The following is a 26,384-nucleotide window of genomic DNA, read 5'->3' as shown; positions in this document are numbered from 1 at the left end:
TGAAGATCAGAAAGCCAGATGCTTGAGCTGAGCTCTGGAAGGGCTCCTACTGTACGGGCTGAGATAGAGAAAGTTAAAGTCGGCTGAATAATGGGGCTTAAGATCATAAATCAGGGGGTTAAGCGTTCTGATTTAAAGGTTACACACAATTATCCGCAGCTCAGAAGCCGAACGGCCGGGCAGCTCGCTGCGGAGTAACAAAGCTCCCGTCCATCACCCCAACATGAAGGCTTTAGGCATTTCAGCCTTGAAGCAGAGGGGCTCTAATCCGTGTGTGCGACCACATCTGAGGAAGGATTTGTGCCAGGATGGGCTGGAGCTGAGCGCGGCCGAACTCCCTCGGCTGGAAGACAAATGAGTTTCCCTTCCCCGACCGTGTGCTGCAGCAGTACTTGGGGTAAAACATCCCTGACCTCACCTGCATGGCCCCAAAAAGGCAGCCAGGGGGTGGCGATGCCCCTGCTTATTTATTTCACCCATCTGCTGGGGACTCCATTTCCCAAGGAGAGCTTTGGTGTCCAATTTACGATCTTCCTCTGCTCCTTAAGACCCTATTTATTTCTTTTTTTTTGCAAAAAGGGGGTTATTGATCAATAGCCACAGCACCGAGTGCTGCTAATAACCCGTACCCTTTCCCCGGGCACGCTGAGCAGGAAAAATTTGGCACAGGAGGAGGAATCGGCCTCGCTGGGAGCTCTTTTGGCACAAGGAGGAGACTCCGGCCACCAGGTCCAGCCTGCTGGGGAGGGTTTGCAGGCAGTGAATAATCAGCCCCCTCGGCGCAGAGGTAGAATGGAAGAAATAAGACACTCGGGGGAGCACACAAAGCTGATGCACTGCTGCTTTGCTCGGGCACGGGGGCTAAATGTTAGCTGAGCAAGCAGGGCATCCCCTCCGGGCAGCCCGCAGCGCTCCATCAGATTTGTCTCCTGTTCCTGTGGCCGTCCTTCCTCGGGCTGCCTTCAAAACCTTCCCTTACGCTCATGATTTCATGCCTTTAAATGAGAAATCAGATCTTACTGGAGCTGGCCAAGGCTCGTTTTGTGCCTCTGCCATGTAGCAGAACGGAAAAAGAAAGTCCTCCCACAGCTCCTCCGGGACTTGAAATGCTCCATATAAACAACGCCCACTGCAAGGGAGGGGAGGGGAATCCTTCACAAGGAAAAACTTACCATGGAGCCCTGACAATGACCAGAGTCCCCAAAAAGGGCACTTTTCACCCTGGAAAGGACTCGTCCGGGTTACTGCTGCCTCTCCCAGTGCTGTGCTGGGAAGGGTGGGAGAGCACGGGCAAGAGCAGGGATTTGTGCTCATCTCTGGCTGAGCGCATACACAAAGGGGAGAGCCTCTGCTATGGGAAAACCCCAAATTTGCCATCCCTCCTGCTGGCACAGTGCCCTCTGGGGCTCCTGCCCGCTCCTCCAGCCCTCCGTGAGCCCAGCTCCCCGGAGATGTGCAGGACCAGTCCAGCCCACACCTGGATGCTGCTGCATCTGCCCCAGCTCCTGGGGCTGTGGGGGCCCAGGACAAACAGGGACGACCCCAAAGACCCACTGAGAAAAGCCAGCTGTGTTTAAAACAGCTCCTTGCTGCGTCTCAGCAAGCTGCCCTGCTCGTTTTGATGCCCAACACCCTCTGGATCCACTCCTCCAGCTGCCGTGGCTTTTTTTTTGGCTTCAGCTGGCACGAGATGCCTTCAGCTGAAGCACCTAACCGGGCACTGCTCAACTCTACAGGCTCCTCCTGCCTGCCCGACACGAGAACTGGAATCATTTCTCCTGGTTTTCAGTCCTAGAAACTGAGGCAAAGGAAAGAAAGCGACTCGTCCAAGGCCACACAGCAAGGCACAGCCCCAGAGGCACGGCCCCAGCCCCTAACACGCTGCCAGCTCCCTTGGTTGAGTCGCTGCTCGGCAGCCCTCGTGCAGATGGCCTTGTAACTAAGAAAACTGAGTGGGACTGAGATCTAGATTTGTTTTCCAGGCTTGTCACAGATTACTCATGTGATCTCGAGAAAGTCACTTCATCTCTTTGTGGCCAAGTTCACAGTCTATGTATCCTCCAGTCACATACCCAAGTCTGCATCTGTGCTTTTCTTCATATCCTTCTGAAGTTTTTTGGTCTGATCTTCCAATCTGAAAGATGGAAGAAGAAGGCAAAGTCTGAAAACTTGGAAAGAAACAAACCGGAGCGTATCATGCATGCAACAAATCATTTACGTGCTGAATGTGCTGGCTTCTGTCGGGAGTTAAAAATATCCAGGCAGGGCTCTGCGAAGTTCAGCGCTGCCCAACCTTTTCTGGTTACTGTCAGATGGTTTTCACCCTTTTTCGTTTGGTGATCTCTGGTTCAAAGCCACGTATTTTCCTAAGTCCTTACGATTTCTTACAGAGCAGCAAAGCCAAATGCTTCCAGATGATAGCTGCGAGCTTACGTGCCACGGTCAGCGTGGTAAAAACAATCCCTGTCCTCGGAGGTGTCGGGCTCTTTGGTAAGCCTCCAGCATCCCGGGAATTTTACACCCTCTGCTTCACAGCCGCCCTAATCTGCAAACCTCAACCCCACTGCAAAGACGGCTTAGGACACCTTTGGCCACCCAGCCAGGAGAGAAACCCCGAACAATTAGAAATTACAGGGCAGGGAACGAGTGGCTGGGAAGAGCGTAAGCGGCTAACATTTCCTGGGCAGATGCAAGGAGAGGGCAGAGAGGGAGGTATGCTGCTCGTCTTGTCGTACCGGTACGCTTCATACTTACTGCTGCAGCTTCCCATATTCCCTTTCAAAGTCTCTCTCCACCTGGGGGAAGAAGAACAGAAGGAAATCAGCTAAGAAATACCGCGGGGGGGGGGCAGCGACCTGCCTGCTCTGTGCCTGTGCCTCGGGAAATGCCCACGAGGACCCGGAGAGGCATCGGCTGTAAGGGGAGCTACGAGTCCGAAATAAATCGAGTCTTTTTTTTTTCCCTTTTTCCCCAGACTATCTCAGAGCAGAAGACACCGCCACCGGCTGCGTCAGCCCAGTCCAAGGACGTGCTCCAGCACACGAGCTGGGAGCTGGCGGCGGCAGCAGGAATGCCTTGAAAGCAGGGAGGTGGCGACGGCGCTGGCGCTCACACGGGAGCTCGGCTCCTGCACCCCCTGAGCTGCTCCGTGCTCATGGGCTGAGCCCGATTCCCTCTTCCAGAAATCCAAATCTCAATTCCAAATCTCCCCAAAGCAGCGAGGACCTCCTCCCCTCTGCCAGCATCGTGCTAAGAACCACGGCACCCAGCAGCCAGACCCCAGTAGCCGCTCGCTCCTTCCCCCTCCACTCCAGGACAACTTTTTCCCCCAAAAAAAACCCTCAATCCGCTCCCGAGCCCTCCAATCCCCCGGACTGCATCCTCCGAGGTGCCCCTAGGTATGCTCCTAGGACCTTTTCCTCCGTGCTCCTGCAGCAATTCCCTGCCACGAGCTCCTCCAGCTGCAGCAGGGCTCCCCGCAGCGCAGCTCAGCCTTCTCCCCGCGCTGCGTCGCCGGCGGCTTCCTCCTCCTTGCTAGCTGGCAGCGGCTCTCCAGCGACACGAGATATTTTAAGGAGCTTTCCTGCCATGCTCTCTGCTTGAACACGCGCTGAAACGTGCGCTCCCCACACCTCACAAGCTTTGGATGGGCCAGCCGAGGGGGAGCGCGCGCGCTGGGGTCGCCGTGGGACGGGCAGCGGGGTCGTTTGCCTTCTCAAGCTGCCCTGCTAGGAAGGAAATCAAGGAAATCCAAGCAGTAGGACACCGGCAGGACCTAAAAATTTGCTCCCAGCCCTCGCCCTGCCCTGAGGGTTTCAAACCCAGGCTAACAGAGGGGTGTGAGAGCAGACCACTTAGCACGGATATTTATTTGCTTTCGGATCAGAACTGCGCTAAGACCGATATTTTAAGAGGGAGCCCAGCAATCTTTGTCTTAAAACCTTCTTTCTGCAGCATCTTTTTTTGCTCTTTTCAAACCCTCAGGGTTTTCAAAACCACGGGGTGAAGTGTTTATCCCCGTGCCCAGCAGCCAGCTGTCCTCGCCATCCTCTCCCACCATCCCAGGGACGCAGGCTGGCTCTCCCCGCTGCCAAAAGAGCTCCGCCGAGCCCCAAATCCCCTCGGTGCTGCTCAAAACCCTCGCTGGAGAGCGGGCACGGGGCGCTGTGGGGGCAGCTCCCACCACGGCTCGGCGGTTCGGCAGCAGCTGGTGCCTGGAGGTCAGGTACCCGGCTTCCAAAATTAAAAAAACAAAAATCAATCACCCTCGGTTTTCTACGGCTGTTCCGGCTGCGAAAATACCCGCCGAGTATTGAGCTCTATTTATACGTCCTAGGTGTGAATTGTTGGGGTTGCGAAGCAGCGAGGGGTCAGGCGTGACTCAGAGAGATGTCCTCTGAAGGCTGCCCGTGTCCCTTCCCCGGCACGGAGCTCCAGCCCCCGACCCGAGGGGCCTCCTCGTGCCAGCCCCTCAAAAAAGCCGAGGTTTGGGCCGTGAAATGAGATGAAATGGAAAAAAAACACAGCCTCTGCCCTGTCCCTTTTGCTGCTCCCTTCCCTTCTTGCTGTGGAGAGGAATGAGAGTGAAGGCACCGAAAGGACGGGAAGGAGACCTCGATATCCGCACCCTGCCGAATCCAGGACCCCAAAAATTCCCCCAAAACACCCAACCCACTTTGCCTGCCTCCCTTCCACACAGGACCGAGGTGAACGTCCCTGGCAGCTCCTCAGCTGCCCGGCCTGCCTCCCGTCTCCAGCTCCATCTCTGCGGAGACAGCTGCCCGAGGACTGCTCTTTATTTTTCACGCCCACAGGAGCAACTGGCTGCCCGTCTGCGCGCTGCCGCGGCCCCCCCCGAGCCATCAGGAGCCCAGGGGATGCTCCAGGGGCAGCGAGGAGCAAGGTCCCCAAGGTGCTGCTTGGGTAAAAGCTGCTTTTATCACACAGATTTGTGGAAGGCAACAAGTGATGGGGGAGAGGCACATGGAGAGAGCGAGGAGGAGCGAGCCGAGCCATCAGCCGTGGCCGCGCAGCCCCGACACTCCCGGCAAAGGGCTACGGATAGGATTAGCACGTGAAGGGTAACGAGAAGAAGAAGCAGCAGAGGCATGAAAATTGCAATATCCCGAAGGGAAGTTGCTGTGGTGTTAAAATAATCCCACTTCTCTGCCGCCTCTTTCTGAAACCTCCAAATCGAAACGCGTTTCTGGACCCGACGCTGTTTCTTCCAGGCACCGCGGGCTCCTTGATGCAGAATTGCTTTCTCTGGCTTTTCCTTTTAAATCTTTTTAATTTTCTTTTAAAGGAATGATGAGTTCTTAAAAGCACTGAAGGGAAACGGGGCTCGGCTTTCTCACCCACTTATTTTTGGTTTGCAGACACCTGCGATAACCTCCCTCCGCTCCCAGGGCACTTTCCGAATCCACACCACGGTTACGAGGCGACGAAGCGAGCCCAAAGCCAACACTACAAAGAGATGGAAATAAGGGACTGTGAGGAACCTCCTCGCTCCCCTGAGGTTAATTTCTCTTCCCGGAGGAGGAGGACTAGCTGATTTCTACATGTTCCAGTGGTCTCAGCCTTTTCACGGGCCTTGGGAGAAAGCAGGAAGCAAAAGCTTCCTCCTCCCTCCTCTCCGAAAGAAGAAAGCCACAGAATTAGGGCACGAATTCTGCCATGACCTGGAACTTCTGCTGAGCTTTTGTCGTGTCATCAAACAAGGGGAGAACCAGGGCAGGATCCGTGCGAGCACCACGGGGGGATGTTCTCTGCAGAGCCCTGAGCCAAAGCGATGCCCCGGGCAGGGTCTGGGCGTACCTGGGACTCCAAGGGCTCTCCAAATCCTCCATCCAGCGAGCTGGAGGAGTGCACAGAGCTCCCAGGAAACGCTGGGAACGGTAAAAGGGGAAAAAAGCAGCAGCTCCACCTGCAGAGGTGGGTCACATCCTGCCGAAGATTGAATGAAAAGCGTGAAAAGGAGCAAAACGCTTGAACTCGTGTCCCTGGGTTTCACCCCACCGCCGTTCCCTCTGTTCTTTTTTGGAGATTTCCAGCTCTCTGGTGGGGCCCCGATGGAAAGAGGCAGCCGGCAGGCAGCTGCAGGCAGCGGAATCCTCCTGCTCCTGCTCCTGCTCCGCCACCCCTGGGGAGCCCAGCGCTGCCGGGATGAGTCAAGGCTGGGAGGCTTGGCAGGCTGGAGGGCTCAGCTCCGCTCCCTGCCAAGCTGACTCACCCCAGGTTAGCTCTCCAGCTGAGTCAGGCCGGGGTAAAAACCGGGTGAGACAGAGGGGGCTTCGTCCCCGCTCTGACCTCCCCCATCCCGAGCGGGGACGAAGCCCCCGGCTCATCCCCGGCCGTGGGTGGGATGCGGCGGAGCCGTCTCCGTGCCCCACAGGGACACGAGGCCAGCTCCTTCTCCCATCCAGCTGCCTGCTCGCATCACCCAGACCCCGGTGAGGAGCAGGGGACAACCTGGGGGTGACAGCGGTGAACTTCAGCCAGCCGGAGCCGCAGCGGAGCTCGGGCGACAGCCGCGGCTCCGGCGTAACCTCGGCGCGGATGGAAAGCGGCCTGGGGGAGGGCAGGGAGACCAGCTCTGCCCTAAGAGGCTTCAGCTTTACGTTGGGTTGGAGCGAGGGATGTTATGCACAAAGATCCAGCTCTAACAGGTTCAAGTCCTCTCGCTGGGCACGGGTTGAACCGGGCCGTGGCACCACGTCCCCTGCGCCCCTGCGCATTAAGAGCCCCCGCGCCCCGGTGACAGCTGCTCTTTGCAGGGGAGAGGAGGGGAGAGATTACGCTGTCTGCCCGTGGATTTGCCCAGGTTAAGGTGGAAAGGAGGCAGGGGCAGGGCTGGGGGGGGGGCTGGGAGAGCACTTCAGTTCACCAGCCGCCCGCTTTCCACCAGGGGTTTCCTTCCACCTGAAGAGCTGAGCCGCGGCTGACACCGTGCCCTTCTCCGGAGGATCAGAAGCGAGTGGGCACAGGGAGTCATGACTAATCCCCTCGGCAGCCCAGACAAATTGCCTTTCAGTACTACTACCGGCCTAGATCTGACACCAACCCCGGCAGCGTTTCATCAGAAAAAAAAAAAAGAAACAGAAAAAAAGAGAAAAAAAAATAAAAATGCTTGCTGGTGAGCTCAGCCTCTCTCGCAGAGCGATCCTCCCCTCTCCTGCGCTCAAGCTACGGAGAGCCAAATAAGTTAGATGCTAATAAATGCTGTTGTTTTTTCTTTTTCCTCTTCTTCTTTTCTTCATCCTCTTCTTTTGTGGCCCGATCTCCGTGAGTGGGAGATCTTCTCCCCGCAACCACTTCCCCTCGGACCGGCTCGGGACGCGGCGCTGGCGGTGCCGCACCTTCCCACTTCCTGCAGCGGGCTCCGGAGGCCGACATCTGGAACATCACAGGCCACGAAACCAGAGCTCGCCTGCCACACCGCCGCTCCCCCAGGCCCCCCAGGCAGATGGAGAAACCTCTCAGCCTGCAGCCGGGAGCTAAAACCCGGGGGCCTCGAGGTGGCTGAAAGCCGTGGAGCAGCCCCGACGCTTCCACGCCACGGAGCTGGTGCTGAGCGCCTCCTTCCCGGGGCGATGGGAGGTTTCCTGCCGTTTGTTCTCCTTGGAAGGGCTGCACTTTGCACTTACTGCGAGGTTACCAGGCTCTGGGCTTCCTATTTTCAGCTCTCCGAGGATCTGCTGCCTGTCGAGGATCGGCGTGATCCATAAACGGGGGGCACATCAAAACCGGCGCCCGGCTGGCACGAAAATTGCTGCTTTGGGGAAGGGAAGGAAAAGGCCTGGAAAAGCTGGTGCTGCCGAATGAACCCCTGCCTGCCGGATATTCTGGGCTGTTCTATTTAATACACACACATGTATATATATCTATATCTATATCTATAAGCAACGCCTGCCAACTGCCTCCCAACAGCGCACGGCAGCGGCTCGGGGGAAAGCAAGCTCCCCGAGGGGCTCGCGTGGCAGGGAAAAAACAGAAAAAAAAAACAGAGAAAAAGCCAAAGTCAAATAGGATGGGATGGAGACGTCTGAGGAAGATGTCCAGGTCACCCCGAGCTGCAGAGGAGGTGGTTATTGAGACAGCAGGAAAGGCTGCCGGGGTTGGAAATTGGGGGTGAGAGGCAAAATCTCAGAGCAGGGCAACGTGGGGGTCCCAAAACGAGCAGGATTGGGTAAATAAATTGAGTATGTAAGTAGATATTGAGTAAATAAATAAAAAATGAGAATTGAGACGTAAAGGGAGTGGCAGAATTAGCCCCCGGGGTGGGGGGAAACATCATGTCCCAAGGAGAAACTGCCCCAGAACCACGCGTGCCCACTCGCCCCCAGGAATTAGCGTTATAAGGACGAGGTCTCCCCCGTGCTCGCTCTGATTTTAGGGCAGGTACACGGGACGGCTTCCAGGGGCAGCTCCCGAGAGGTGCCAGAGCTTTGCTGCACGGGACAAAGGCAAGGACCATCTGCTCGAGGAGGGAAAACACCGCAGGCAGCTGCGAGGAGCAGCGCTCGGGATAGGAGCCTCGAAACGCCCGAGAATACAAAATGCTTTTTTAATTTGCTTTTAAAGCAAATGCTGCGCAGCACAAATTAATTCACGCCCGAGCACTAAGCATCTCGGCTTATAAGCCTTTCTTTGGAAACAGTTATATTCAGCGAGCTGAACCACTCCTCCTCCTCCATCTGCTCAGCAAGGCTGAACAAACAAGCCATTGCTGAGAGAAGGAAGGAAGGAAGGAAGCCCGCTCAGCCATCTCCGAGGAAAACCGTGCCAGCCCCTCCGAGCTCTCCAGCCCCTCGTCCCCCCTCCCCGGCCCCGAAAAGGGAGCGGATCCCAACCGAAATCCTCTCCCAGCTCGGGACTCCCCCTCACTCCTCGCACGAGGAGCCGGGCGCTGGTCAGAGCTTGCAACAGGTTTCTTGCTCGCTCCCATCTCCCTCCCACGCGCGCGCACACACACACACACGCGCGCGCTGGCAAAATGGGACGAGTCAAAGTGCTGGCTTGACTCATCAGCCACATGATCAAAGGCTGGAGCTAAAAAAGGGGGAATCGGTTTACTCACTGTCTTGGGTACAATCTGTTTCTTGGGCTGCCCGATCTTGAACGGTATCCTGGAAAAGAGAGAAGGGAAGAGAGGGGAGGAGAAGGGGTGAGCGGAGCCGGCCTCGAGCGCGGTGCAGCAGCAAAAGCCCAGCTCTGCCAGCCCCATCCTCAGCAAGGGATGGATTTTAGGGGCAAGAAGCCTTGTACAAAGCACGCTTCCCCCCCTAGAACCCCTTTTTTCCCTCCTGCTTGCTGCTCTCCAGCCGCCGCCGTCCCCTTTTCCCTGCCCCGGCGATAGGAAGCGAGGAGGGATGCTGCAGGCAGTCCTTGGCACGGCGAGCGGCTGGAGAACGCGCCACGCTTCCCAACAAATCTGAAGGGGAGGGAAAAAAAAAAACAACACACGCACACACACACACACACACGCAAAACACAACAAACCCTGTAAATATTTAGCAAGAGGATATTAAAAAAAGTAACAGCCCGAGTGTCTGGAGCTGCAAGCCGCTTCAAAGGATTTCTCCGGTACAACAGCTGTAGGAGCGGCTCACCTGCCAGCCTTCATTCTTAAAATCCCTAATAGGGTTGCTAGTCAAATCTGGGTTACCTAAATTGGTTTCCCCACGCGAGCTAGCTCGGAGGTGAAGAGTACTCGAAGGAAATCGCACGCCGCACGGCAGGGCGCCGCGGGCAGGCGGCCACCCTGGGAATAATGGGGTTTCTTCCCCTTATCAGCATCATAAAAAGCCAGGAATGCAAGTGCTGTCTTTAATTCAGTCAAAGAGGTTGAAACGTCGTGCCCAAAATCTCCCAATGTGTGCCATTTGGGCATTATTCTGCTTTAATTAACCAAAAAAATGGTCCCAAAGACAACGCCAACCTCTCTTCCCGGAGGTGCCTCAACGGGAGCCCTCCTGTGGCTCCTCTGCAGGCACATCCCAGCCCCAATTTTTTGGGGGGGCTCTTCCTGGAGGGCGTCAGAGCCCCCTTGGATCCCTTTACCCAAAGATGGGCTGCTGAAGGGCACGGCAAGACCAGGGTTTGGCCACTGGCCGGGCTGGCTCCTGGCTCCTGAGCTCGTTCCACTCGCTGCTGGACGTGGCCAACGAGCTCTGGGCTTTCCACGTGCCCCTCATCAGCTTCCCTTCCGAGTTCCCACGCACCAACGCTGCCACCTTGCTCCACCAGACAGCTGGAAGCCTTCCTCCCCGCAACCCAAACCCCTGGAAATCCCTTTATTAGCCGGCTGTTTTCTAAAAGCATCCCCGCGCTCCGCTAACGCCGCGCACCGGAGGGAAAGCGCTCGCCACGAAGCCCCACCGGCTCCAGGAAAAGCCAAAACGAGGTTAAAAACGAGGTTATCCGACCCCTCCTGATCCCTCCCTGCCTCTTTTCGACGAGCTTTGGCAGCGTTTGCCAACCAACGGTGTAATTAGCCGCCGGTAACGAAGCCGGCCCCGAACCCGTAGTGCCCAGCCTGAGTCACCGGGCTTAAATTTAAAAATTTCTGCAGAGCTTCCTGTTTATTGTCCTCCGGTTCGAGTGCGAGATAATTTTAGGGGTTTTTAACCCTTTCCAGCTCCCGGGGCATGCCGGGCAGCCGTGAATCACACTCCTTTTCTAAACAAACACTCGCCTGGCGTATAATTACCCCGTCGCTAACCGGGCGTGCGGTGCCTTACAGGAAGAAAGAGTGAAAAAAAAAACACAATGTAAATGAAGGATTTTTGCTTTCTGTTTTCCTGCACGGGTCAAATTTAAACCCAAATGAGGTAGCTCCCTTCTTCTCCCAGGCACAGGCTGTCCTGGAAGCCAGGTGCCGTCACTAGATGTTTTTGGAAGTGACTGCATAAACCCAGCTCGGTGGCAGGAGGAGAAATCCGCACTGGCTCAGGCTGGGAAAGAAGCCAGGACGAGGGAGCTGTGGGCTGCAGCCAGGCAGGGCCGAGCAGCGATTGTGGGGGGAAAAAGGCACGATTTGGGGAAAAAGAAAAGAAAAAAGAGACGGGGTCTTCAGGGTGAGGAGCCAAGGATGGAAGGCTGGAGGTCCCGGAGCTGCGGCCGAGTGGCGCAGCTTAATTAAGACGGTAATTAAAGCGTGGTGGGCGCGCTGCCGCTCCCCTGGGTGCCTCAAATCGAGGAAAAAAAGCAAAAAAAAAAGAAGGGCGAGAGGCAGAGCGATGCCACAAGCCCACCTGAAGCCGGGCTGGAGGGAGGAAGAGGAGGAGGAGGAGGAGGAGGAAGAGGGGCGCAGCATCTCCCCCGCGGTGCCTGCCCCTCTCCTCCGCGCCGCGGGATTTCCCGGTCCCCAAACCTTTACCTTGTCACACGGATCTGCAAGGACGAGGAAAAACGCACGAGCAGGAACAAAAGCAGCGAGGGAGAGGAAAGAGGAGATGATTTTAGCTCAGATTTTAAAGTAAATGATGGGCTGGGCGCTCAGGACCGCGGTGGCAGGGCGCTGCTGGCAGCGGGGACGTGGTGTCCCCTCGGTGTCCCCCTGGGGCTCCGTGTCCCCCCCACCTGCAGAATTGAGGGGACAGCAGGCACCCAAAGATACAACGCTGCAAGCATCCAAGGCAAAAAAATAAAGAATAAAACTTAAGAGGGGTTTTATTCTGGTTGGAGACCTTACAAATGGTGTTTTGTGACAAATCCCAGGGAGGTGGCTCGGTGCCGCGAGCCCCCCGGGGCGACGGGGGCTTTGCGCGCTCCCGGGGGGGCCAAAAATCACCCCAAAATCCGGCCGTGGGGCTGCACGCCCCCAGGGGAAAGCCGAACGGGCGCGTTTTTGGTTTCTGCTGAGCGAGAGGAAGCCGGGGCTGTGTTTGGGGTGTGAAATCCCTTGAAATCGTGTTCCTGAAGAGCGCGCGGGCTGACTCACGGCAGCGTTCCCCCCTCCGGTGGCAGCCAAGCCCCTCGTCCGTGTCCCCCCCCCCAAAGGGGCTGGCCGGGGACACGGCGGTGACTTCTGCGAGGCTGACGGGGCTGGGACGGGAGGGAGGAGGGCGAAGCACCGAGGGGAGGGGGTGGGAACGGCTGAAAGTAGGAAAAAAAGTGTGGGTGGAGAGAATCCTGCGAGCTTCTACTCGGGGATGTGCAGGAACCCCAGGGAGGGGAAGGTGGGAGAAGCTGTGGCTAATTTGCTCTGAAGTTTTCCCAGCAATGTCACATATTTACTTGGCTTTTCCATGCACAAACCCGTGCAAAGAAAAAAAGAAAAAAAAAGAAAAAAAAGAGGCGAATCCTCCCCGGGATGCACGAAACAAACCTCGCAGGCTGGGGGGAGCGCGGCTCGACGAGCTCCGTGGGGACCTGGGGATAAAAAGATGGAGCTCCCACTCCACCACGGTCCCCTGAAACGAGGCCGGGCAGGGACTGCCAGCCCCAAACTGCTTTAATTAGGGGAAAAAAAGACCTTAAGGCTGCGTCCGGCGAGCCACCATCCTGCGGGACCCTCCCCGAGCACGGCCGGGCACGTTGCGTTTTTTGGTTGGGTTTCTGTTGTTTTTTCTTTTCTCCCATCAAGAAAAAAAAAAAAAAAAACAACAAAAAACCAAGCGCCAGCAAAACAACGTAGCCTGGACTTCGGCCAGAACTATTCACTGCTTGAATTTCCACCAAAATTTCCACCAAAAACATCGATTTTTCGTACCGCAATGAAAGCTCCCTGAGTGCGGCCAGGCCCCCGGCACTGAGGACCCCAGTGAGGACCCAAAACCTTGACCTGTGGCATGCTGAGAGCTCCTAAAAATAGGATGCTCACCCCTAATCCCCCCCAAAAAAAACATTTTGGGATGAAAAACAGCCCTGAGCCACTCCAGGACCCCCTTTGTGGGGTCGGAGCTGTGCCAAGAGCTCCCCTTCTCCCTGCTGGTGCCCAAATTTTGGAGAGGGTTCGGTGCAAGGTGCAGGGACAGCGGCGTGTGAGTAGGGTGGAGGCTACCTGGGAGAGATCAAAGCGCTCCCGCACGCGCCAGCAGGCCGGGGGACATCATAAAAAATAGGAGAATGGAGAAGGAATGACTTTAATTTCTCACCAGCAGACCTCAGGCACCACCTCTGCATCCGGAGGGAGCTCTGTCCCCTGCAGCGGTGCCTCCTGCGCTCAGGAAAGCATCAGAAAGGAGAGGCAGAAACTCCAGAAAAAGGCAGAAATCGCCCCAAAAGCTCTGCTCCTGCACGGCCCCGAGGTGCCATCGGCGCTGGGTGTCCCCGTGCCACCGGCAGGGTTTGGCCAAGGGGAAGAGGAGCAGGAGCAGTGCCACCAGTGCCGGGTTCTGCAGCCACATCACCTCTCCCGCCAGCCAAAGCGGCGTTTTGGGATGCTACGGGGAAAACCAGGGCACCCCAAAGGCCTGGAAGTGTGAAGGCAGCCCTAATATTGCTCGAGGAGGAGCCCTAAGTTTATTATCGGGTCTAAAACAGGACCCAAAGAGAGAAAACGTGGGGAGAGCTGGTGTGAAACCCGCCCCCAGCCTCCTGCCCCAGGGGTCTCCAGCCTCGGGGCCGCCTGAATCCTTTCCAAATCCTCGAAAATCCCCTAAAAAGAGCTTTGTGCCCTCGGAGCAGGGGAATTCCAGCCCGGCACAGGTGAGGAAGGCAGCGGTGGTTGGAAGGAAAACCTCTCGCATGGCTCTGGCTGCCTCGCTGTACTCCGGGGTGTCCATGGAAACCGCATGCACCGTCCCACCCCGCTCCCCCTGCCTCGGAGGAACTCCTGGCAACCGCTCCAAACAGAGCCCTGATGCGCAAGGAAAAAATGATTCCGAGGGCTCACAAACAGCTTGTGTGCCGGGCGAGACGCTGCGCCAAAAACCGGCCTCGCTTCTCCCCGCTGGAGCCCCGCAGGAGGTCACGGGGTGGGGAAAAAGGCACCGGGGAGGGAGCGAAAGGGCGCGAGGAAGCGCGACCCTATAAAAAAAAAAAAAAAGCCCCGTGGCTGCAAGCACGGAGGCAAAAAGATACTGAAAGGTGGCGGGGTGAGGTCTTGTGGCACGGGATGAGGCCGCAAAGACCCATTTGGGGTGGATTTGGGGTGGATTTGGGGTGGGTTTGGGGTGGGTTTGGGGTCAGAGCCCTGCTTTTAGCCCGTGCCCGGCAGCGCGCGGGGCGCCGGCGCTCAGCGAAATCCAAAATAATGTCAGAACTCTCCCACCCGATCCGAGATGAGCCCGTTAAAAAAAAAAAAAAAACACATAGATATATATAAAAAAAAAAAAAAAAACAACAAAAACTAATGATATTTTACTCACCCATCAAAAGAAAATTACTCACGCCAGGCGCGTGGGCGAGCAGAAATTTTGCAAGGCTGTTTTAGGCCCTGCCTGCGCTACAAAAATATCCATTTTAAGCACGGTTGTGAAACACGGTTGTGGCTCAACTAGAACATTGTTTTTTTTTTTTTTCAGCTACCTGCACAAAGGAGAAGGGAAAAAATAATAATTAAGGGATAACCACGCGTGAAGCCCGCCGGGGGGGCGGCTCCTGAAGGGCACCCATGGGTGCTCCCCCCGGCGCGGGGTGCCCGGGAGCCTGATTCTGTCTGATTTTAGCCCGTTTTTATCTCCGGATCCTAATTTCTGCTGAAAGTTGGGAGAAGGGGGAGTGTTGCCGTCGACCCCAAGGCACGGCACAGCTCCAGGAGGTCTAAAACACGCTTAAAAACCCAGCCCGAACCCCAAAATATTTAAAACATGGCTAAAAAAATGACCCACACACCTGCCACAGCCCCGCTGCGCCCGATCCCCGTCCCCCCAACACCTCTCCATGAATTTCCCTTTTGGGGCCGCTCCCCCAGCCCCCTCACCCTCCAGCACACCCCCAAATATTTCGGGAGCAAAGCACCGCCAGCCCCCACTGCCCCTACCCTTTGACCCTCAGCATGAGCTCGGCTCAGCCCCACGACCCCAAAACCCACCCCAAAATTCCTCGTGCCGAGCGGCGCCTCGCTACCAAACATTCCCTTAACGTGTTTTTTGGGGTTTTGACCCCATAAATAGCAGCTCTAGCAGGCTGTCCGCGACCTGCAGCAGCTTTTTGGGTTCACAGGTTCCCAAAAACCTTAAAAAAAAACCCTTTGGGTCGCCACAAACTGCTTGGAAAACCCACAGAAAACGCAGAAAATCGGCACAGGGGCGAATTTTCGGACCCCGACCTGCTGAACGCTCGGAGAGGAGAAAAAACGGGATGAAAAGGCGGAATTTATAAGGCCCCGATTTATAAGGCTCGCAAACGGCCTCGTTGTACCAAAATCCCCGTTTTTTTGGCAGAAAATAGGAGGAGAAATAATGCTCAGCCTCGTGGCAGGGCGCACCCACCTCGGGTTCCTTCTCGCTCTGACGCCGCCCCGCGTCACGCCGCGCTCCCCCCCGTGAATAGCTCGATTCATCGGGGGGGGGGGGGCAGCAGGATTTAGGGGCAGGCAGGGGTATTTAGGACGCACTGAGGCCGATTGTGTCCCCCGCGGGGTCCCGGCCCCGCTCGAGGAGTGACGTGGGGGGAGAAGAAAGAGGAGCCTGATGGCGGGCGCGTTGTGGCCCCCCCCCGTTCCTCGCCGTGACCTTTTTCTTCCTCCCCGGGCGAAAGATGAAAAGGAAAAGGACCCAAAAAAGCCCGATCTTGCGGCAAAAGGCACGTGCGGCGTGTGCTGAAACCCCACTAATCCGTGAGCCACCCCCCAGCCTCTAAATCCATGACTTTTCCCTGCTCCCAGCCCCAAAAATCTCGCCTTTTTCCCCATCCCGGCCCCCAACCCTAGAGGTTTTTCCTCTCGGGGCCGGGCTGCGGTCTGGGGTCGTTTCTAAGAGAATCGGTAAAAAAAAGGCAATGGGAAGACAGGAGGCAGCAGGAATAGGGCGGTGGTGTCCGGACGGACAAATGCTGGGGGGAATTTTGGGGGATTTGGGTCTTTGTTTGGGGTTTCACAGCCTGGCCCAGGCAGCAGGAGGCCTCGGGTCCTTATGGGGTGCCCACGTGGTGGCACGGCCCCGAGGCTGCACTCACACAGCCTGAGAGTTACCCTGTAAGGCACCCCGTAAGCTACCGTTACCCTATAAGTTACCCCACAAGTCAGTTACCCTATAAGTTATCCCCCAAGTTACCCTGTAAGTTAGTTACCCTATAAGTTACCCCACAAATTAGTTACCCTATACGTTACCCCACAAGTCCATTACCGCACAAGTCAGTAACCCTATAAGTTACCCTGTAAGTTAGTTACCCTATAAGTTACCCCATAAATTAGTTATCCCATAAGTTACCCTGTCATTTACCCCACAAGTTAGTTACCCTATAAGTCACCTTGTAAGTCAGTTACGCCTCAAGTTACCCTATAAGTTACCGCACAAGTTAGTTACCGTGTAAGTTATCGCACAAATTAGTTACCCTATAAGTTACCCCACAAGTTAGTTACCCTATAAGTTACCCCACAAGTTGCCCCGTAAGTCAGTTACCCTATAACTTACCCCATAACTCACCCCACAAGTCAGTTACCCTATAAGCGAGTTACCCCACAAGTCAGTTATCCCGTAAATTACCCCACAAGTCAGTAACCCTATAACTCACCCTTTAAGCCAGTTCCCCTGTAACTCACCCCACAAGTCAGCCACCCCATAACTCACCCCGTAAGTTGGTTACCCAACCTGCACCCCCCGCACACCGGCTGCGCCCCCCCCGCCTGCTCCATACACGGACCTGCCCCCCCCCATTATTACGGACCAGCCCCCCCTCCGGCCCCCTATATCCATACACCATCCCCCATAGCTCATTATAAACCAGTCCCCCCCAGTCCATAAATCATCCCCCCCCCCAAATTATCACAGACCTGCCCCCCCCAAACCCTATCCCCCCCCCCCAGCCACCCATTATTAGGGGTCAGCGCCCCCCCTTCTATACCCTGACCTCCCCCAGCCCCCCCACACCCTGTGACCCCCCCCATTATCACAGACCTGCCCCCCCCAAACCCTATCACCCCCCCAGCCATACATTATTAGGGGTCAGCCCCCCCCAACGCCCCCCAAACCCTGTGACCCCCCCCATTGCCCCCCCCACGTCCCCCAATACCCCTCTCAGGCCCCCCCCCAGGCCCCCCATACCCCAAATGCCCCCCCCACGCCCCCAACGCCCCCCCAGGCCCCTCAGGGCCTCCCCCAGACCCCCCCCATGCCCCCAATGCCCCCTCAGGGCCCCCCCCAGGCCCCCAATGCCCCCCCCAGGCCCCTCAGAGCCCCTCAGGGCCCCCCTCAGGCCTCAAACGCCCCCCCCAGGCCCCCCTTAGGCCCCTCAGACCCCCCCCACGCCCCCCCCTCACTACCACACCCCCCAATAACCCCCCCAACCCCCCCGCAAACCCTCTCCACGCCCCCACCTCAGCCCCTAGAACCCAAAAGGGACCCCCCAGGACCCCCCCAGGACCCCCCCGACCCCCTCAGGACCCCCCCGGGCCCCCCCGGCCCCCCCCCGCTCACCAGCTCATGGTCCCCGCCGCTCCCGGAAGTCGCAGCCGCCCGGGGACCCGCCCCTTCCGGCCCCGCCGTGACGTCACGGCTCCCGGGGGGGGGGAGTTAACTCTTGCCGTGCCGGGCTGGGTGGTGGTGGTGGTGTGGGGGGGGGTGATGTCGAGGTGTGACGTCATGGGGGGATGGCGTGGGGAGGGTGACGTCATGGGGGTGCTTGGGGGGGGTGGGGGAGGGGGAGTGGAGAGGGGCTGCTGTGGTGGGCTGGTGGGGGCCCGAATCTCATCCCAATGGGACCCCAAATCCCATCCCAAATGGGATCCCAAATCCTATCCTTGTCGGATCCCAAATCCCAGCCTGGTGGGACCCCAAATGATGTCCTGGTGGGATCCCAAATCCTGTCCTGGTGGGACCCCAAATCTCATCCCAAACAGGACCTCAAATCCTATCCTTGTGGGATCCTAAATGATGTCCTGGTGAGACCCCAAATCCTGTCCCAATGAATTCCCAAATTCCATCCCAAATGGGATCCCAAAACCCCTCATGGTGGGATCCTAAATCCCATCCTGATGGGACCCCAAATCCTGTCCCAGTGGGTTCCCAAATCTTATCCTTGTGGGATCCCAAATCCCATCCCAATAGGGCCCTAAATCCTGTCCTGGTGAGATCCCAAATCCCATCCTGGTGGGATCCTAAATGACGTCCTGGTGGGATCCCAAATCCTGTCCTGGTGGGACCCCGAATCCTGCCCCATTGGGATCCCAAATCCTGGCCTGGTGAGATCCCAAATTCCCTCATGGTGGGACCCTAAATGATGTCCTGGTAAGATCCCAAATCCCATCCCAGTGGGCTCCCAAAACCTGTCCTGTTGGGCTCCTGAATCCCATCCCAGCAGGCTCCCCAGTGCCATCCTGGTGGGCTCCCAAACTCCATCATGATGGGCTCCCAAATCCCACCCTAATGGGTCCCTAAATCCTGTCCTAGCAGGCTCCCAAATCCCATCTTAACGGGTTCCTAAATCCCATCCTAATGGGTCCCTAAATCCTGTACCAAAGGGCACCCAAATCCCATCCTAATGGGTTCCTAAATCCTGTCCTAATAGGCTCCCAAATCCTGTCCTGTAGGGATCCCAAATCCTCTCCTGTAGGGCTCCCAAATCTCATCCTGATGGTTCCTAAATCCCAACGGGCTCCTAAAAGATGTCCTGGTGGGCTCCCCAAACCCTTCTGCTGGGCTCCTAAATCCTGTACCAACAACCTCCCAAATCCTGCCCCAATAGGGTCCCAAATCCCGTCCTGGTGGGCTCCTAAACCATGTCCTGATGAGATCCCAAATCCCATCCCATTGGGCTCCCAAATCCTATATCAGTGACCTCCCAATTCCTATCCCATTGGGATCCCAAACCCCATCCCAATGGAATCCCAAAAGGGGGAGCGAAAAGCATCCAAAGAAAAATCCCATGAAGCCCCCCAGCTGCCCCCAGACCCCCAAAAAACATCCCCTGGGGGTCCCCATCCCCTTGGGGGCAGGGGATGACCCCGTCCCGGTGCCACCACCCCAACCACCCCATAATTTCCCCCTCCCCACCCCAAAAGGAAAGGCAGCGCTCTGCCAAACCGGCGACTCCGCGCAGCAAAATAAGGAGGGGAAAAAGCAAGTGGGAGGAAATTATAGTTTGGGAGTTATTTTCAGAAAGGAAACTGAAAAAAAATATATAAAAAAATTAAAAAATATATATCCTCGGTTTCAATACAAAACACGGGAAATTCGGGAAAATAACTTGCAACAGGTTCTGGGGTGGGGTGGGGGGAAGCGGGATGGGGAAATTATCTCCCTCCCCACCCTGTGTTGGAATAAATAATAAAATAAAAATAAAAATAACATAAAAATAAAAAAATAAGAATAAGAAGAATAAAAATAAGAATAAAAATAAGAATAAAATAAAAATAAAAATAAAAATAAAAATAAAAATAAAAATAAAAATAAAAATAAAAATAAAAATAAAAATAAAAAAAGACACTCCCTGGGCGAGGAAGAGGAGGAGGAGGAGGGGAGGAAGGCTGCTGGAGAGGCTGGGAGCAGGCGGAAAGGGGGAAAAATGAGGATGGGTGAAGCAGGTTTTGGGGTGAAAAGCCACAAAAGTGGGGCTGGAGGCGGGGATGGGGGCGACAGGGGAGCAATGGGGTTTTTGTAGGGTACGGCAAAACCCTCGGTGCCACCAACCACGCTGTCCCCGACCCCTCTGTCCCCACTGCCAGTCAGGGAGGGAGGCGAAACCCCAAAAAGGTGTCGGTGGCACCGGGTTGGTGCCGGCACGTGCCCCGGCACGGGGCCACCGGGCAGGGCCGGGTGCCAAGGGTGGCTTTGATTGATTAGCAGCAGGTAATTACCCCCAAAAAAAAAACCCCACAGCAGGGTAATTACAGCCCCAGCTGATGCTGCTAAACTGGGAAGGTGTTAGCAACACCGGTGAGGACACGGGATTAGTGCACGGGGAGCGAGGGAGGTGACACCCGGGCAGGGATTGCGCCCGCCGAGGTGGGCACCCCGAGCCCGGGATCATCCCCTTGAGGGGGTGATGGAGGAAAATGAGGGGGATTTGGGGAAGATTTGGGGGAAAATGGTTAAGAAGAGCCCCCGGGAGAGGCGTGCGCGGCGTGGCGTGGGCGCAATTAGGTTCGGGGTGCTGGCAGGGAGGCGACACGAAGGGCAGAGGTTGGGGTGAGTGCCCCGGGGCTCCCCGCACGTGTCGGGGAGCGGGGTGCCCTGCTTGTTTTTTTATTTATTTTTTTGGGGTTGAGCCACCTTCGATGAACTCCCTGCTCTTGGCGTGGCCGCTCTGGGCACGTTTCGGGGCGGCGACAACCTTCCCCATCCATTTATTTTTATTTTTCTCAAGGTGGAGGCTGGAAAAGGACCGGGAAGAGAAGGGAGGACGGCACCACACGGCACCAGGAGATCCAGAAACACCCCGAGCACCCTTTTTGAGAAGATTCACCTCAAGATTTCTCCCATCGAGGCAACAGGAGAGGCCGAGGCGGAGGCCGAGAAGCCCCTAGGAGGGATCCCAAAACCACCAGAGCTCCGAAAACTCCTCGACACGCATCCCCCAGCCTCGGGGACGGGGACCTCATCTCCCAGTTCTCCTCCTCAAAAACCAATTCCCATCCCGTGATGCCCCAAAAAACCCCTCGGCGAGGTGTCGGCAGCCTCCTGGGGAGGCCGGGGCCGCGGCGGAGCAGGGGGGAGAAGGCAGCAAGTTGTGTCGCCGTGCCTGGCAAGCCCTTCCCTCCTCCCCAGAACGCAGCTAGCCCAGAACGGGGATGGCAAGTGCCGTGTTTCCGTAGCAACCAACATTTTCGTGCAAGGTGCTGCACGCACGCCGCACGTTTCGCCACCCAAGGGTGCTCCTCACCTTGACGGGTCCCCCCCCCCACACACCCCGTTAAGGGAGGACACAATGGGGCCGCGCTCCCCAACGCCGCCACGTCCCGTTGGGGTCAGGGCTGGAAGGGAAGGCCCGGCCCTTTTTATTTTATTATTATTATTATTATTTTTGGCCCCAAAAAGCACCAAAAGCAACACCGTGAAGGTTGGGGGCCAGCAGGGTGCTGGCACCCAAGGGTGCCCGCTCTTGGCCTTGTGCTGACACCTCTCTGTGGTCAACCCCGAGAGGAACCACACTGGAAAGGACTCCCTGGGGACGCGGGATCCGGCCCTACAAAGCACCTGGGGTGCCCCAAAGCCGGTTCCCCGCTGGCCCCGAGGTCCTTTCCCCATCGGGAAGGCCGGGCCGAGCCTCCCCTGAGTCACCCGGAGCCACCCCAAGGCCCAGCCCCGGGTGTCTCCCCGAAATTAAAGGCTCTCCGAGCCCAAACGGCAGCGACTGGAAGAGCCGCCCCGGCCTGGTAGCGAGCAGCTCCTCCGGGGCCCGTCTGCGGATGCAAATTAAGGCCAAAGAAGGGAAATCGGGTGACATTTTCCATCTCCCCGCGTCCCACCACACGTGGGGACCGCCGAGGATGACCACGGTGCCACCAGCACCCCGGGGGGGCACCCAGCACCTCGCCTCGTCCCGCTGCGTCTCCCACTTTTCCCTCCAGCCCCTATGGGCAAAAAAAAAACCCAAATTGGGTTATTTTTAATGGGGGCGACCCAGCCAGCTCGCAGCACGAAGAAAAATTCCTCTCCGCTCCGTGTCTGCAGCAATTTGACCAGCGAGAGGCGGTGGCGGGGGGGGGGGCATTAAGGGCTGAACCCCCCCCCAAATCCCCCTTTTTTAGATCCTCTTTTCCCCAGCGGCTGCGAGCGATCCCCTAAATCCGGCTGCAAAATGGTGCCGGGGTCAAAGCCGACGGCGAGAGCCCGCTGAGGGGGCCGAGGGGTGGAAAAACCACGCGGGGATGGAGCCGGAGGAGATGGGGCGAGGAGGAAGAGGAGGAAGAGGAGGCGGCCGTGGCGTGGGTCTGGGGGGGCTCGGAGGTCCCCAAAAAGCCGGGGATGGGGGCACGGGGACGGAGCCGGTCGCCGTCGGGGTCCGAAGCGCTGTCGCTGCTGCCACCGGGCTGTCCTGCGAACAGAACTGAAGGAGAGGGGACTGAGAAAAGGTCGGGTTATTTTTTAAAAAAAAAAAAAAACATACCAAAAAAAAAAAAGATTAAAAAAAAATAAATAAAATAATCAAATACAACACTAGAAAATGTACAAACAGATTTCAAAGTCATCTGTAAAGAGGCACAACGCCTACCATCCTACACATTCCAAGCAAGCCATTTTAACATTCTCCTTACATATTAGAGACTTCTTTTTTTTTTTTTTTTCTCCTCCAAACCAATATAGATATTTTTAAGCAAGGTAAAATAAAGATATTTACTACAGAATTTGATTGTCAGCAAACACAATATATTTACTGCATTAGCATTTGCTCACAGTGCAAATGGTACAACAATACATCAGTTCAATATTTCTGATTTTTCCCTTAAAAATGCTGTATGCATTAACTATCATATTTGCATTACAACATGACAAATGAGCAAATGAAATGTGTGTGAAAATTATCACCTTTTCACAATATCAAGCATAATTTTTTTTTTTTAACCTTAGTATAAGGTACTATAAATCCAAGAAATAAAAACATCCACAAAATATATTACATCTGGTATGATTTTTTTTTTTTTCTCTAAGTACTCAACTTTATACAAAAGTCTTTCAAAAAATATCATTCCCTTAGGTTTGTGTGGTTAAACCTGATTGTGTTTTTTGTTCCTTTCAGTTCACATAAATTAGACTGCATTCTTTCTCTTCTCTTTATTTTTTGTAGGTTTTTAAATTTTTTTTTTTTTTTCACATGCAGACATCAAACCTGGATAGCACGACCTTTTGGCAACAAAGATTTTTTTTTAAAGTCATTATTATTTTTGCTTAGTTTAGCTTAAATGTCTGAGCACAGTTTTATTAAAACAAAAGAAGAAAAAAATCAGAGCAGTCATGCAATGACATGCACATACCAGAAGGAGAAAGGAAAAAAAAAAATAAAATAAAATAGAGGACTAATTGATTCTTCTCCTCCGTAGTTGGTTTGTTTTAAAGTGACCAAATAAAATAAAATAAAAATATCTCACATTATAAAAAGTATTCAGCAAAATACTGGTTTGTTTTGTTTGTTTGTTTTTTCTGCATTTCTGTAAAGAATTTCCCTTCTGTTGGAGAGGAAAAAAAAAAAAATAAAAAAAAATAAGGAAAAGAAAAAGGAACAAGCTGCTGCCGGGACAGCTCCGTGCCGCCCCCAGCACCTTCTCGCCAGCCCAGCAGCAGCCGCCCAGCGCCCGGGAGCTCGCCCCCCGCCGCTGCAGCCCGCTTACCTCCGCCGCCGAGCCGGGGGGCTCGGGTGGGAAAAGCACGCGTGGGGCACGACCCCGCCAGGGCTGGCTGCCCGGGCACCCAAGGGTGCCACGGTGCCGCTCGCCGGCCCCCGCAGGGCTGGCTCCCAGCGGGTGGGATCCGTGTGTGCGGTGCCAACCCCCGGAGGCAGCCTGGCCGCGGGGCTTGGGGCTGAGCGGGTGCGGGCACCGGGAGCGCGGCCACCGTGCTCCCGAGAGGCTGGGAACCGGGTGCTGGGGTCGGATCCGGAGCGGGATCCCGGGCAGGTTGGGTGTAGGATCCACCGGATCCGGCCCACGGGGGGTCCCGGCAAGCATCCCGCTGGCGAGGACGGGGCCACGGGGGGCGAGCGGGACGCCGGCGAAGCCCCGATCCATCCGGCACCAGTGCAAAAAGGGTGTCACCGCGCCGTGCCATGCCTCAGGCGCACGTGGTGACGGCGGGGGCGAGGGCGACGGGGGGCGAGGTGGTGGCGGCGGCGGCGGCGGCGGGGGGCGCGGCGGGCGGGGGCCCGGCCGAGCCTTTTTCAGCCTTCTTCTCCTTCTGCTTGAGGTGGATCTTGGCGTGCCGCTTGCGCTCGTCGGAGCGGGCGAACTTGCGGCCGCAGAACTCGCAGGCGAAGGGCTTCTCGCCGGTGTGGGTGCGGATGTGGGTGGTGAGGTGGTCGCTGCGGCTGAAGCTCCGCATGCAGATGCGGCACTGGAAGGGCTTGTGGCCCGTGTGGATGCGGAGGTGGCGGGTGAGCTCGTCGGAGCGGGAGAAGCGGCGGTCGCAGCCCTCGGCGGGGCAGGCGTGGGGCCGCTCGTGGAGCGGCGTCTTGCTGGGCCGGTTGGGATACTTGCGGGGCCGGATGGGTTTGAGGGTGAGGGGAGGCTGCGGCAGCCCCCCGAAGCCCGGGTGGATCTGCTTGTCCTTGAAGGCCTTGATGGTCTCCAGCGGGGTGATGGGGGGCGGGTTGACGCGGATGGGGTCCAAGCTCTGGAAGGGTTTGTGCTCCGTGATGGTGCCCATGTCGTTGGGGTGGTGGTAGAGGTTATAGTCTGGGATCATGGGGAAGAGGTTGCTGTCCAAGGCGGGTTTGGCCGCCTGGTAATCCTGGGGGGAGTAGGTGAGGCCGGGGTTGCTCTGGGGGTCGTGGAAGGAGACGGGCTCCGGGTAGAGGTCACTGCAGGAGGAGTAGGGCGGCAGCGCGGGGTACATCTGGTCCACGTCGCCCTGCGGCGGCCCCATGCTGCCCGCCGAGCTCTGCGTGCTGGTGAGCGCGCCCGAGGACGGCGGCACCCCCAGGATGCCGGCGCTCATCAGGCTGATGATGTTGTCCTGGCACCAGTTGGAGGGCGAGTCGAAGGCGAATTTCCCCAGGTAGGTCACAGTCTTGTTGCCCGGGGCGGGCTGAAAAGTCCCCGAATAGGACAATTCCTGGCTGGCTTTTTCGTTCGCTAAGCCAATGTCCATAACATTATCTGCAGAGCGAGGGGGAAGAGAAGCGGGGCACGGTGAGCCGGGCGGGCCGCAGAGGGGCTGGGGGAGCGGGGATACGGCGAGACGAGCCCCCCCACAACCCCCCCCCAGCTCTAAGGTCGCCCCCCACCCTCTTCTTCCTCGCTTTTTCCCCCCCTCTCCCGGGCAACCGGCGCGGTGCCGGCTCGGCTCTCCGTGCGCTGCGGCGCTCGCTGCGGAGGGTCCCGGGGAACGGAGCCGGGCGGCCGCCCCCGCCGCCCCCCCCTCCCCTCTCCGCGGCTCCGGGCTGCCGGGGCCGCCCCCCCGGGCTCTGGGGGGGGGGGAGCCGGGGGGGGGGGGGGAAAGAGGGGAGGTACCTGCGGCTACAGGTAGGCTCCCAGCCCGGTAACCCCGGGCATCCTCCCCGCCGGCAGCGCCGGGCACTCCGCGGAGCACCCCCGCCGCGATGGAGGGGGGGGCACCGACGCCGTTCCCAACTTGGCCCCGCGCAAGGAGGAACGCGAGCGACTTTTAGCCCGGCTCGCCTCGGCTCGGCACGGCCCCGGCCCCCGGAGGCAGCGGGGTGAACCGGGGGGGGGGCTCCCCTTCCCCACCGCCGCCGCCGCCTCTCTCAGCTTTCGGGCTCCCCCCCCCCCCCTCAGGCTCCCCCATCTCGCCCCCAAAGCGCTCCGGGGGGACCCCACGGCACGGCCACGCGTGTCCGCGGGGGGGTCCCGCTCCGCCAGCGGGGCCAAGGGGTGGGCTCCAGCTGCCGGGAGAGGGGTGTATGGGGGGGGGGGGGGGGGGGGCCTGCCGGCCGCGTGTCCCCCCCCCTCTCCTCTTTTCCATCCTCCCCCCGGAGCCGGAGCCCCGGCCGCTGTCCCCGTACCTGCGGCGGCGGCTCGGCGGCAGCGCTGCGCGGAGCCCTGCGGCAGGGGAGGCAGCGATCGCGCGGAGCCGGGGCGAGGAAAGGGGTGGGTGGGCGCGGAGGGGGGGGTTTGGGGGGGCCGCTCCCCAACCCCGGCGCTTCCCCTTCCCTCCGAGGCTCCATGCCAGCCCGCACACGGCGTCCTCCTCCTCCTCCTCCTCCTCCTCCTCCTCCTCCTCGCCCCACCGCCTCCCCCGCCTGCCTTCCCCCTTTACCTGCAGCCATCTGGTTGTAGTGAGCCACCGAGTCGCTGCTGCCGGAGAAGATGTTCAAAGAGTTGGGGATCTCCTCCGGGTACAGATTGTCAGGCAATTGGTTCAGCAAAGTGTTCATGGTCCCCGGCAGCTTCTCCAGTAGTTTGCCTGTCATAGCACTGGAGGAAAAGGCAGGCTCACCGCGGCTCCGAGCTCCGCTCCGGAGGCGACAACATCCGAGTGGCAAATCCGGGCGAGGGCGAGCATGCAACGGGAGGAAAGTTGGGGCGGGGGGGGGGTGGTGGTGGTGGTGGTGGTGGAGGGGAGGATGGAAGGAGGCTGCGAAATTTGGGGGGGCTGCGAAATCGCGGGGAGGGGGTGGGGGGGGGTGGGGGGGGGCGTGGGCCGGAGGGGGGTGGTCCTGTGAGG

General features: G+C 57.5%; 2 protein-coding genes across 2 annotated transcripts in view; both read right to left on the bottom strand.

The window, feature by feature from the left end:
* Nucleotides 1-17,576, bottom strand: part of BIN3 (bridging integrator 3) — a 31,824-nt gene extending 14,248 nt beyond the window's left edge. The window contains exons 1-4 of the mRNA XM_032204200.1: nucleotides 17,526-17,576; nucleotides 9,080-9,128; nucleotides 2,755-2,795; nucleotides 2,073-2,134 (exon numbers count right to left, since the gene is read on the bottom strand). Coding sequence (XP_032060091.1) covers nucleotides 2,073-2,134; nucleotides 2,755-2,795; nucleotides 9,080-9,128; nucleotides 17,526-17,533 — 160 coding nt within the window. The 5' untranslated portion in view covers nucleotides 17,534-17,576. The remainder of the gene's footprint in view (nucleotides 1-2,072; nucleotides 2,135-2,754; nucleotides 2,796-9,079; nucleotides 9,129-17,525) is intronic.
* A 6,004-nt stretch (nucleotides 17,577-23,580) lies between these two features.
* Nucleotides 23,581-26,183, bottom strand: EGR3 (early growth response 3). Its single transcript, XM_032204144.1, has 2 exons — nucleotides 25,977-26,183; nucleotides 23,581-24,856 (listed from the first exon to the last, which is right to left on the bottom strand). The coding sequence occupies exons 1-2, from the start codon at nucleotides 26,128-26,130 to the stop codon at nucleotides 23,814-23,816; spliced, it is 1,197 nt and encodes a 398-aa protein (XP_032060035.1). The 5' UTR covers nucleotides 26,131-26,183; the 3' UTR covers nucleotides 23,581-23,813.
* Nucleotides 26,184-26,384: the final 201 nt, after the last annotated feature.

The sequence above is a fragment of the Aythya fuligula genome, chromosome 27 (genome assembly GCF_009819795.1).
Source record: "Aythya fuligula isolate bAytFul2 chromosome 27, bAytFul2.pri, whole genome shotgun sequence".
Taxonomy (NCBI): domain Eukaryota; kingdom Metazoa; phylum Chordata; class Aves; order Anseriformes; family Anatidae; genus Aythya; species Aythya fuligula.
The sequence above is the reverse complement of the archived record's forward strand: the minus strand, read 5'-3'. Positions and strand labels throughout refer to the sequence as shown.